At 41.1% G+C, this 13,064-nt stretch overlaps 2 protein-coding genes across 7 annotated transcripts in view; both read right to left on the reverse strand.

Moving 5' to 3' along the window:
- Nucleotides 1–1,195, reverse strand: part of lrrfip1a (leucine rich repeat (in FLII) interacting protein 1a) — a 37,729-nt gene extending 36,534 nt beyond the window's left edge. The window contains exon 1 of the mRNA XM_077579949.1: nucleotides 629–1,195. Within this exon, the coding sequence (XP_077436075.1) occupies nucleotides 629–718 (90 nt within the window). The 5' untranslated portion in view covers nucleotides 719–1,195. The remainder of the gene's footprint in view (nucleotides 1–628) is intronic.
- A 2,535-nt stretch (nucleotides 1,196–3,730) lies between these two features.
- mlphb (melanophilin b) overlaps nucleotides 3,731–13,064 on the reverse strand; it is a 114,426-nt gene continuing 105,092 nt past the window's right edge. For all 6 annotated transcript variants that reach the window (XM_077579900.1, XM_077579896.1, XM_077579901.1 and 3 more), the window contains 8 exons: nucleotides 12,596–12,734; nucleotides 12,272–12,522; nucleotides 10,048–10,125; nucleotides 9,703–9,978; nucleotides 7,174–7,314; nucleotides 7,027–7,095; nucleotides 5,708–5,756; nucleotides 3,731–4,260 (listed from right to left, as the gene is read on the reverse strand). In XM_077579900.1, the coding sequence (XP_077436026.1) occupies nucleotides 4,211–4,260; nucleotides 5,708–5,756; nucleotides 7,027–7,095; nucleotides 7,174–7,314; nucleotides 9,703–9,978; nucleotides 10,048–10,125; nucleotides 12,272–12,522; nucleotides 12,596–12,734 (1,053 nt within the window). In that variant the 3' untranslated portion in view covers nucleotides 3,731–4,210. The remainder of the gene's footprint in view (nucleotides 4,261–5,707; nucleotides 5,757–7,026; nucleotides 7,096–7,173; nucleotides 7,315–9,702; nucleotides 9,979–10,047; nucleotides 10,126–12,271; nucleotides 12,523–12,595; nucleotides 12,735–13,064) is intronic.

The raw sequence follows: 13,064 nt of genomic DNA on the forward strand, positions 1-13,064 counted from the left end.
TCTGGGCCAATATCGTGACATTTGTCATTCATTTGAAGTTGACATCACATCACTTTTAGGGTGTTCTCAACAATTGGTTGTTTTCCAGTTCATATGTGCCCCTAAAATTGGCTGGCAAGCAGTTCAGGGTGTACCCTGCCTACTGCCCGAAGCCAGCTGGGATAGGCTCCAGCAACCCCCGCGACCCTTGTGAGGAAAAATGGATGGATGCATGGATGAGAACATCATCATGGATCAATACTAGATGACTTCTCAATAACTGGCTTTAGAGATGCTCAAAACAAACTGCTGTTTTTCACTTAACGGATATGAGTCACATTGGGGGTTTTCTCTTTGTACAATCACAGACAACTAGTGTTTCGGACAACAAACAATTAGTTGTTTTTCACCTCATATGAGATATTTTATTTTCAATGACGGTCAACCAGATTATTTGCTTTGAGTCACATTGGAGGTCAATATTAGATGGTTTGGTGACTTTGTTTGAGTTTGAAACACACCCAACTTTTAGGACAATCAAAACAATTTGTTGTTTTACACTTAATAAGAGAAAACACCAGCATATCTCACTTTTGTCACTCTTCCGGCCAAAGCGCACACACACACAGTCTAACTAGATTTAGCTCACCTCTCTGGCGATGAGATTTAAAGCATCGTCCTCTGCCGTGGATCTTTCCTTGTTGCTGTTCCTTTTCCGTCCTGTGCCCTGGGTGCCCATTTTCGAACCCACGGGAGGACGTATCCGAAGTCCGAACACAAGCGACGCGGTTCTGTGGACTCGCGCTCGGTCCACCGGTGCGTGTCCACCCCACAGCAAGAAGAGCCCTCGGTTAAGGTGAAACTAATCGGCCAACACGTCAACTTCAGACGAGGACATGAAAGAAAACGCGTCCGCGGTCGTCACGGTCACACATCCGTTGTTCTCGCGTCTTCCTGTGTTTCGGGTTCGACGCTCACGCGCGGCTCGCCACCATATCCATTTCAAATGTCCGCATCTTCCCCACGTGGGAAGGCATTTCTCTTTCCAGTGGTTTACTACCCGACCCGGGCAATTAACGAAACTTAAGCCTCCGACGACATCAAAATAATTCCATTTGTTAAGTTGTGAAGTTGAAAGTGGAACATCGCGGTAGGTGGGGGGCGAACTTCATTCACTTCACGTCGTCACTCAATCACGCTGCCTTCACTGGACGTGGGAGTATGTCGATGTCGTCGATGGTTACACACGACACGCCGGACCAGCGCAGTGACGTTTGAGGAACCTTTCTGAAAGACCGCGTCACTGTTTCACTTTTGACACTCCTGAGTACAGTTTAAAATTATAAACAAGATAAATTGTAGTGTTGGATTTCACGACACAAGAAGACCTTTGTCTGTACACACGTGTCCGCGAAGATAGTTAGTGTAGTCATCTTAAATTTCGCATGGCATTTGAATGCAACACCCCCTGCTATTTTTAAAGCCCATCGCCACCAACTTCTAAAATAAGACATACATGTACTCTAAAGGAGACAGTGCCCTAAAACCATAATTAGTACTTATCTGCCAGTATCTAGTAAATGTGGGCATTATTATCTAAATAGAGGCCGAACTATTATTATAATCTGACGTCAGGTATTTGAAGCGTACTTGTTATAGCTTGTGAGTGTAATATGAAGGCAATGGCGCTCTCAAGTGTCCATTTTGTGCAAGTGTCATGCTAGGCACTCAGGCACAAATACAGTAAGTACTGTACACATGCAGGTAGCTCAGAGGTGTGTCAAGGAGTAACATTAAACAGACTTTGAGCAATTATGCATATTTACATGCATGTCTGATTATTTTAAGATGAATTGTAGTAGTAGTAATAGCCTACATTCCATATTTTTGTTAACATGCTCAGCACTAATCTTCTGAAAAGACATACACACACACTCTACTTTCTTTATATAAATAAACACACTCGACATTCTTTATATAAATATAAACACACTCAACATTCTTTAGATAGTGATGACTAGACTGCTAATGTCTCCATGAGAGTGAAGGTCATCATTATGTTGACATATGAAAATACACTGGCACAATCATGAATTTACTCAGATCTCACCCAGCTGTCTTTTTCAGACTAGTAGTAGAATGAGGAGTCATAGTAGGAGGTAGTTGTATGTAGTCAAATGGTAGGTGATGGTAGAAGTCGGCCGTAGTTGTAAAAGTAAGAGTTAGTAGTAAGAGGCCGGAGTACTAGTATTTAAAGTTGTAGTAGGAGGTAGAAGGTAGAAACAGTAATTGAAGTAGGTAGTAGTAGTTTTAATACTCGTAAAGCAATTAGTAATAGTCGTAATAGTACTAGTAAAAATAGTAGTGTAGTGGGACTAGTTATAACAATAGCAGTATTATACTGTAACATTTAGTACAAGATATAAAGATATGGTAGTACTATTACATGCAGTAGTAGTAGTTGTGGTCGAGGTGGCTCGGGCATCTGATTAGGACGCTTCCTGGACACCTCACCGGTGAGGTGTTCCAGGCACGTCCCACTGGGAGGAGGTCCCCGGGGCTGCTCCAGGACATGCTGAATTTGGCTTGGGATCCCCCCCATGAAACCCTGGGTGAAGTGGCTCGGGCATCTGATTAGGACGCTTCCTGGACACCTCACCGGTGAGGTGTTCCAGGCACGTCCCACTGGGAGGAGGTCCCCGGGGCTGCTCCAGGACATGCTGAATTTGGCTTGGGATCCCCCCCATGAAGCCCTGGATGAAGTGGCTAGGGAAGTCTGGGCTTTTGTGCTAAAGTTGGTGCCCCCGTGAAACGAACCCAAACAAGCAGAAGGAAATGGACCCTTGTTGAGGTGCCCTAGTGAACGGTATCTTTGGGCATTGACGCGGTGGGCCCAAACTAGTAACGTTTATGAACAACATCCCAGCAGTGGAGCACACAAGCAGTGGAACGTGTGAACTGGTGGACTTCACTGAACTATAAAACTTGGGATGACAACCTTGTTCTGACCACACGTTAAGAAAAAAGGACAAAATGCTGGAATAACGAGATGACAGCATGCAGTCAGAACAACGGACAAGACTGTCATTTGCGCATCACCTTGCAGTCAAAAGCCATGTCTCGGACCAGGACCAGGACGGCTTCTAGTACTTTCTCTTCATGCTTTTCTCTCCGTGTTTAGACAAGAGGAGTGCAGAAGCTGAAGAAGACAAGCACGCAGGAGTTGTAAACCTCACTGAGGTCATGGGAAGCAACGTCCTGCGGCCGCCAATGAATACTTGGGATTTCCTCCACCCCCGCCTTTAAATACACACAGACAATACTTGTTGTAATATGGAGAAGTAGTTAGTAGGAGGTCAGAGAATGTAGTGGAAGGATCAGGCGCTAGTAATGGTGGTGTGTAGTAAGTATGCAGCAGTAGGAGGAAAATGAAAGTGTATGATCCTGTCTATTGTCATGTCATGTTAATGTTTTCACCAGTCAGCAATTTCACAGTGTGTTTATCTGTGTGCCATCCAAACATTGTCTTTCTTCGCAGCTTTAACTGTGCAAACTTGCCACGCATGTGACGAATGCCAGATGATCTCCTCCTCCGCCTCTTGGGGAATTCTTTTGGCATATCTCATTTCGCCATGACACTCAAATCCTGTCGTTTGTGTGTGTGCGTGATGCGGCTTGAAAATGCAGTTTAAGACAGACAAAAGGCAAAACCAGGACACATGGCCAATAATCACTCAAGGACATCTTTATAGGGTCACAAGATGCACGTCTCAAACAGTTTTAAGAGAAAATGAAATTACGATTTTATAATAATTCTATCAAGACTAATAAAACAAGGAATGTTTCATGAAATGACACAAAATTTGTTACAATAAAATGGCATGAATTGATACCAAAGTGCGTACAGTGTATAAGAAAGCATTCAATACTGTATTGGTTAACTTGTTTTACATGAACCTCCTGTTATGTTGCGTGTTAATAATTCAAGAATGCAGTAAACATATCTGCTCTCTCTTATTTCGTTTTTTTTAGTATATTTAAAAATAAAATTATTATTTTTATAATATATCAATTGTCCCAGTGGTGACACATGAGGCTAAAAGAGGGGCAAAAACATAAAAATATGTTTCAAGATCAAACATGTAACAGGTCACACTGACCCATGAATATTTTCGGGTGTAACCATAACAGGAAGGTTAATCGTTGAATTTTTTTGTCTTTGCATGAAATCTCACATCAGGCTGAGTCTTCTCCTCATGAGGCCTGTTTCGTTACCGCTTCCTGCAAGAACAGAGAGACAAATGACAACGGCAATTCTCGAAAGCAGGGAATATGGAGCGGCAGCAATAAATGAACATTTTAGTGGAGTTAGAGATTTGGTTGATTTTTGGGGGTTATGCTGAGATTGTGCTTGAGAAAGTGAATTCCTTGATAATGAGTGGAATCAATTTAAAATCAGCAGCACAAAGCCTGATTGGAAAGCAGTCACCACGGCGATGCACAACAAAGACAAGGTTTCATTTGTGAAGATTATTTTTGGACAAGTAGTATTTAATACCAAAGGAGGATGGAAAAGGCCTTCAAGTCTATCATATCTGCTTCTGACTGGGGCTCATTTGGGTGAATTTCCTACTCAGAATTTGTCAAAGTACAAGTTCTGGGATTTGCACAAAAATGGCTGCTTCAAACCAAAATGGCCGACTCCACGCATGGGTCTTTGGGACATATTTCATTTTTGTGCATGCATTTTTGTGCATGCAACTGGTGTTAAGGGCTGATACTGAGTGAGTGAGTTTTTTTTTTTTTTGCTGGGTTGGATAAAAATAAAATCTGTATTACTATACTTAGCTTTACTAGGATAACTACTCCTAAATTTGGCGAATTTCAGACTTATTGAGGCTCCCAAAATAGGGATTCAGGGGAGCTTTGTGCCATTTCACTCAATAGTCCCTAGAAGTTTGCGCCCTGACAAAAGTTTGACCAATCAACACCAAATTGGGTGAACATGTCGATTATATTGGGATGCACAAAAAGATCTCAAGAACAACAGAACAGAAAGTCAGCCATTTGAAGGAGCCATTTAGGGAGGAATCTTGCATTAGTGTCCCCTGGAAAGTAAAACAAAAAATAAAACAAGAAAACAAAGCTACCTCTGAGCAACTTCTTTTAAGTTTTTTTTTTTTTTAATCAATCGGTAGAAAAGGTGTTGCTGAACTGAAGTCTGCTTTCAAGATTATGGCAAGAAATGAAGGCTTCTCTCTGCCGTGCACCACACAGAGGAGACGTAGAGCACACGTCACGTTACCCTGGTCTTGGGCATGACCACTGCACGGGTCAGAGAGCCCCTGTAGAGGGAGTTCCTTCCAAACGTGTTCACCTGGCCTGGAAATAAGATACCAACTACATAATGCATGCTCGTGCTTGAATGGGGACCAAAAGCAGGATAACGTCTGAGCTTCCTGGTGGTCAACACTAAAGAATTATCCATGAAACTTAATAAAACATATTGTGTCCAGGCTCAGTGCCCTGATGGGAATGCTGCTCCCGAAAGAACATTTCCACTCAACAGGAAGCGCTTAAGCAAAAAGGCGCATTGTTCATGTAACACTAAATAGTCCATTCTGTTCCTTGGATTTAACGAGGTTAAGATGTTTTTTTAATGGGTGGGGGGGGGGGGGGGGGGGGCTTCAGGATCATGCTCAAAGCTAGTAGAATTGCTGGTTCTTACTTGCGGGAAAGTATTGGGAAAGTCTTCTTGTTCGGAGCAGGACTCCAGACTATAGAAGATAAAAGAGAGGGGGAAAAAATGAGAAGATATGAGGAAATCTTAATACTCAACCAGAGCCCCGCCTCCTGCTCCATGCATTCATCTTTACACGATCAAGAGTCATGCAATATTTTTTGCATCAATTTAGACATTTTTCCCATTATTATTGGTTAATTAAAACGTATTGATTCATTTTATTTATTTATTTATTAATTTATTTATTTATCTCTTTGTTAATCTGTTTTGAACAATTTTACATACTGTATGGGTTTAATTTGAATATGTTTTTGGTAATTGATTAATAAATGATCATTACATTCATTGAAAATGATACTTGAAAATAAGCAGGAATTATTTAACTTTTTGTTTTCATTTTGTATCATTTCCATTTTCTAAAGAAATAACGTGTTAATGGAGTTGATATAAATAATATACACATGCAATAAAAATGGTTCATACTTACATTGAAAAAAGTTTAAATAATTATTTAGTTGTGATTACAATTAAAGCAATTACAAATCACATTTTAAAAATCTGCATGAATTATTGTATTCTTAAAATAAAAAATATAGATATATATATTTTACACACTCTTGTATTACTTTTTAAATATATTACTAGTTTTATTTTTTATTCCTTTTTATTTATTTCTTTTATTATTATTTTTGACCTCATCTATGAATGATTTGGCCTGTCAGTCTGTTTAAAAAAAATCAAATGTAGCTCTATGGGTACAAAAGTTTGCACCTTAACCCCCAAACCTATTATTTTCGTAACTGTAACCCTAAACGACCTATAATTCACGTCTGATGGTGATGCGGTCTGGGCTCTCCACTGGATGTCAACATCTTCCACATCAAAGTCGGAGAGAACAAAGAGTCCTAACTCCACCCCCTGATTCACTGCATAGTGTGTGTCTGAATCATTTCATCCACTTAGAATAAACGCCCACACACGCATTTGGAAGGAGAGGGTGCTCCTCCAGTAGATGGAAGCAAACAATAGTGAACGTTTGCGGAGTAAGACGGACACAGAGGAATGTCAGATAAAGAAGTCTCTTTGGAAAAAAAAAAAAAATTGTTCTGGTCTGAAGGTTCATTTTGTAAACAAACATACGGTGCTTATTGTCAATTGCCCCACAAGAAGGCTTTTGGTTTTGCACTATAATAACCTATTGTGTACAACAGACCCAAAAACGATTGGAGGACCAAACAATTGGTTCCACAAACTTGTCTGGAAACGACTCTTTAGTTGGCATCAGTGAAATCCAGCGTCATTACCTTCTGTCTTTTCTCTGGTGACATTCCGCCAGAGTTGAGAGCGGCGATCCTATTCTCAATGTACGACACCTTAGAATAGAAAGAAAGATTGTGAATGTTTGTGTTTGGAATTGGGAACCTGCAGCATATGGTAAAAGTTTTCCTCACCTGAGTCTGCGTGTTCTGCACGTCGGCAGCGGCTTGGGCTATTTTGTCCTCCAGCTCAAAGAGTAACGCCGTCGAACCTTTGACGCTTGACTTTGAGCCTTCCTCTTGCCCCTTCTCCAGGCTTTCGGTTGAACGGTCTGTCTGAAGAAACAACGGACAAAAAAAAAAGGTGGAAAAAACAACAACATTATAATCCAGCACACATCATTTGTAGAAAAATAAATCAAACAATTTAAAACCAATGAATGGATCGTTTTCTCACCACACCAGATGATCTCTCAGTGAGTCACTGGCTGAATGTGTCATCGTTTTCGCAACATTTTCAAGTTTGTCCCTGCTTGACACATTTGCCTGTAGTGGAACAATCATCCATTGTTCCACTACCAATTAGAGCTGTGAATGGTAGTGGAACAAGTCATTGGCGTGGCAGTCCCGAAGTCCAAATCTTATATAGTTGGTGCATGTAAAATGGAAAGAAACAACCTCTCATTGTTGAAAGGCTAACGTGTCAAATGGCACACCGATAGAACATCAAACGTTGTCCTGGCTTTTCTTTAGTGCTTTGTGATTGTAAACATGGATGTTTAGCTTATTTACGTGAAGACATGTTACACTTCTCCTGGCGTACAGATGACACGTGTCCAAAATGGAAGGTTACTGGGCCACCTGCAAGAAGAAACTAAAACGGTGTGAAACTAGTGGCGGAGCGCCCAATGACATCTTGGATGGTCAAAGCCTCTTTTCCGCCAGTCCTCTTCCTACTTGTGTGAGACGATTACAATCCTTGGCTGTGATGTCAAAAATTCTGCAGACCAGCATTGGGTTTGGCATTCATCTTCGTCACACTATACTTGGCCAATTACATTACCGGTGATGATGGATTGGACTGACCCTAAACCTTAGACTTAAGTAGTGGATCACAAATAAAGAAAACATACGCTGAGTTTGAAAGAATACCTCAAAAGGCATCCCCCCCCCCCAAAAAAAAAAAAAAACTTCTGGCTTTTGCTGATCCGACTGAGCAATGTTGATGCGAGCCTAGCAGAAGTTGGCGCTTTTCTTGAGCCAAAAACAGAAAGATCAATGAATAACCTCATTCATCAGTTCTGTCTCTTGTGTTCTGTTGTTTCTGTTAATTGGCATTCGAGTTATTGTTCTTGACTTCTGATAAATGCTCATTGAATTGTGAGTTTAGGCGTTCCTTCAGAAAGCGGAAAGAAAGAAATACATTGAGTGAAGTACATGCAATCTTGCCGTCCTGTGTTTAATAAACTTTCCAGTCGATTTTTTATTTGATCATTTATGACTGAAAGGTCTTCTAATGTGTAGATAAACACCTTAGCTATTCACAATGGGTACTCCTGCAAGCATAGTTTTGGCCAATAGTTTTCAGACTGGATTCGGGTCCGAATTTCCCGCCCTCTGTCTACGGATGTGACGTCATGTGCGTGTTGTGTATGTGAAGAAGGGTATGTGCAGTTTCATTTTTCATCAGCAGGTGGCTGTAGGCATTGGAAATTGAATACAGACGCTCCCCTACTTACGAACATTCGAGTTACGAACAACGGTACATACGAACATGTCTGCGCGCATGCCAAAAAATGTTCGGAAAGAGATGCTGTAAGTTAGATTTTGTATTGCGCACCTTTTTCCGAGTACTGTAGTGCTTCTTTCCGCCGCTAATACCGACGCTTGGCGCTGTGAGAGCTCACCCAGCATTGGAGGCTCAGCAACGTGTCGAGGAGGAGGAAGAACAAGAAACGCCTGTCGCTCATCGATAAAGCCATCGCACTCTTCCAGCAGCAAGACCCAAATATTGAACGTTGCACAAAGGTTGCAAATCAATTGAATGATGCCATACAGTGCTACCGCATCATTTATGATGAAAAAAGAAGAAAACTGTGCAATCGTCGTTAGATCGCTTCTTTCGGCCAGTTTCTAGTAAATCCTCCAAGGAAGATACTCATCAACCCTCATCTTCTTCTCCGCGACCCTCAACTTCTTCCTACATTGAAGTTACGGAGGAGGAAGTAACTTTTGAAGCCCATTCCAGCGACGACGAAGAACCTCTCATGATATAAAATCCTCCTCTTCCTCCTCCTCCATCAAATCCTTAAGCATCGAGTACATCTTCCAAAAGTAAGTTAAACTTCATTTTATTTATCTTATTACGTACATGTACATACTGTGTGTGTCTCTCGCTCTCTCTCTCTAACATACGTAGTACAGTACTGTACGTATTCTCTTTAAACATAAATTATAATACAAAATATAGCATTGAAGCAACTTACGAACAAATTCACCTTACGAACGATCGCTCGGAACGTAACTCGTTCGTAAGTTGGGGAGCGTCTGTATTCTACGTTCAGTAGCTTTAATACGGGAAAATACATATGAGTGAAATACTGGGGGTCAAACTCGGAACCAGCTGGACGCCCGATCAACGGAGTCTAGTTTTTTTGACTAGCGTATGCCAAGTTTGGAAATTCTCCCCTCTTCAATGTTTTGGCGATGTGAACGCATCCGTACCTTCTGCGAGGTTGTCAGCTCATTCAATCTGGGGGCCACCACGCTTCTGCTAGAAGTGGGTCTGGAAGGTACGCTGGTGGACTTCTTGTCTGCCTCTCGACTCTCTTGAGAGGAGACCGAGCGGTTGGACTCGTCCTCATCAGAAGTCAAGCTGTGATCGCTTATGTCGCCCGCCATCGCCATCAGCTTTTGCCTCAGTTGATGCTCCACGATGTCCGCGTCCTCCAACCCGGAAAGAGGAGAGGCGCCGTCTCGGGCTTGAGGAGCCTCGAGGTGCTGCAAGAACAAAAGTCGGGTAGATTGCCACAACATCCTGTTTTGAGAGAATCGTGAGATCGAGTTTACCTGGTCGGGGGTCAGAGTGACCTGCAGGCGGCTTAAAAGGCTCTCGATGGCTGACATTCGTCGGTTCAGGTCGGTGATCTGTTGAGCGAGATCATGAAGGTGGAACACAAATAGAAAACTTTAGACATGCTACGGGCAGCGCAGTGGTTCGTGGCTAGCATGTCTGCTTTACAGTTCTGATGTTCAGGGTTCGAACCACATTGTACTCCAGCTTCCTCCCACATTCCCAAATCATACATGGCAGGATCACTGAATACTGTAAACCAGGAGTGTCAAACCCATATTAGCTCAGGGGCCAGTAAAATCATGGTATATAATTTAAAAACAATTGAAGTCCGTTCTACACAGATTTGCAGGCCAGGCCTAAATAGTGGGGCTCAACTGGAAATATATTGTTGCAAAAAATAACACAAATGAAAATGGAGCACGGCAACACTTGGCCCATATGAGTTCTGGGCATGTTATATCTACCTGTTTTGCATACATATTGTTCCCAGAATGCATTGTGGGGCGCAGTTAATGAAGTTATAGGACGTTTGTGTTACCAGTAGCTGAATGTGTGTCGTATTCAGCACGTTTGTGTTTGATTTATGTTTATTTTATTTTTTTACAACAAACCGTCACTCTTTAGGTTGTTTGTAAAATAATAATATTCGGGTCAGTTCTGTTGCATTGCTCATTTGAGGATTGCTTGTGAAATTCCAAATGTATGTTTTGATTTTGGCCCTCTGATTAATTGTTCCGACATTGCTCTTTTTTTTTTTACTTTACAAGATCATCTCGCGGGCCAGATTAAACCCACTGGCGGGCCTGATCTGGCCTGTGGGCCGTAGGTTTGACACCTCCTGCACTAAACTGGTTGTAAATGGTTGTCTCCCTATATGTGGCATGCGATTGTTTGTTGACCAGACTCCGCCTCTCCCACAAGGTCAGCTACGATATTCATCTTAATAATGTATAAAAAAGGGATGAATTGCTAGATAGATATGACAGGAAAACTGACATTTAAAAAACTTATAAAGCCACCAGGAATTCATTAAAACTTATCAAAAGTGCACAATAAGTCTCATAACTAAACTTGTTATTGCACTTTATAGTACAGATCCGTCTGTTTACACTGAGCTTTTCTCCTCCGCTTTCAGTTCGAGAGGTCGTTTGAGTCCGAACGTATAATTAATTGCAGCCGATGGGAACTATCACAACAATCTCAAATGATTGACAGATTCACATCTGCTCTTGCGTTCCCCTTTGTGCCGCGCTGCTCGCTGCGAGACAAATTGACCATGACATAAGATACACGCTGTAGGAAGACGCCTTAGCTGTGATAACATAAGGCCCTTTAATAGCCAACTTCTCTCATCCAAAATCAACTGGGTTAGGATCCAGCTCAAATCAACTCATTGAGGCAAGTATAGAAAATCGAATTGATTCATCAATTCAATCGCTAAAAAAACAATTCTTGTTAACTGGAAAAATAAACAAACTCTGAATATCGACCAATGGTCTAACCTCCTCATAAATCACATTTTAATGGAAAAAATATCTGCCTCAAATAAAAACCAAATATCAAAATTTATAGAAACATGGTCTACGTATATAGAATTTTTTAACCTAATTCTGGTTACTTAATTCTGTCTGTTAGCGAGAGCCACTACATCGTGATAACTTACATTGATGTTTCTGCATTTGGCAATTTATTATTATATTATATTATTAGTATGGGATTTTTTTTAATGGGCTTTAGGTGAACTGATGAATACACACACGCTCGCACGCACACACGCACACACACACACACACACACGCACATACTCACCCACATACAAAAAAAAAATATATATATATATATATATATATATATATATATGTGTGTATATGTATATATATATGTATATATACAAAAAAATATAAATAAATAAAAAAAATAAAAATAAAAAATAAAAACATTTATTACATTTTTTTAATTTATTTGTTTTTTTAAAAAAAGGAGAGCAATGATGATGTCAAATCGAATGAACAATACTGAGCTCTCCTGGGAAAAATAAAAATAAAAAATAAAAAATAAAAACATTTATTAAATTTTTTTAATTTATTTGTTTTTTTTAAAAAAGGAGAGCAATGATGATGTCAAATCGAATGAACAATACTGAGCTCTCCTGGGGAAAAAAAAGAAGAAAAAAAAGAAGAAAAAAAAAAAGAAAATCGAATTGAATTCACAATTAACCTGCGGTGGGTGGTTGGGGTAGTTGAGGCTCTCCTGGGAAAGGTGGTCGCAGGGTCCCAAGTGAGCGCGGTAGACCGGATAGGCCAGTCTGAGCTCATGGTCCTCCTCTGAGTCATCATCATCAGGGCCCAGAAAGTAGCTGCCGCCTCCCCCGCGAGGGCCCCCGGCACTCCCGCTCCCACAAGAAGAGTAGCTGAGCCGGGACATGCAGCGAGACGGAAAAGCTCGATTGTCCGAGAATACAAGGTCATCTAGAAAAACAACATGGTTACGCATAAAGTGTAAATCCAAATCATCAGCAAAATATTTTCATCCCACGTTTACCTTGCTGTGGAGTGGAACTAGCGTCAGACCCAACATCCACAACTTTGTGTTGGTCTTTCAAAAGTTGTTGGAAAACTGAAGCCATGTCAGACTCCCTTACGCTCAAATTCATCATCATGATGTCATCAGAGCCCGGAATCTATAAAAGGAATGCACAGGAGTGATGACATTCTTAAAACGTAAAACACCTGACGCGTACATTAGTGCAAGCAAGTTGGAAAAGCATCGTAAAGATTTCGGGGCCCCAAAACTCACTCATTAGTGTCCCTTGATATTAGTAGAAATTAGCACCTGTCATCAATATCACCGATCAACACAAAATTGGGTGGACGTGTATCATTACAAGACGCAAGAAAAAGTCTCAACTCTCAAGGATCCATGCTTGAAATTGAACAGAAAACATTTTTGGAAGCCATTTTGGTTTTGAACTTGGACTTAGACAAACTCCTTCTCAAAATGTCCCTATTGA

Source organism: Vanacampus margaritifer, chromosome 11 (assembly GCF_051991255.1).
Source record: "Vanacampus margaritifer isolate UIUO_Vmar chromosome 11, RoL_Vmar_1.0, whole genome shotgun sequence".
In the NCBI taxonomy this organism is placed as follows: domain Eukaryota; kingdom Metazoa; phylum Chordata; class Actinopteri; order Syngnathiformes; family Syngnathidae; genus Vanacampus; species Vanacampus margaritifer.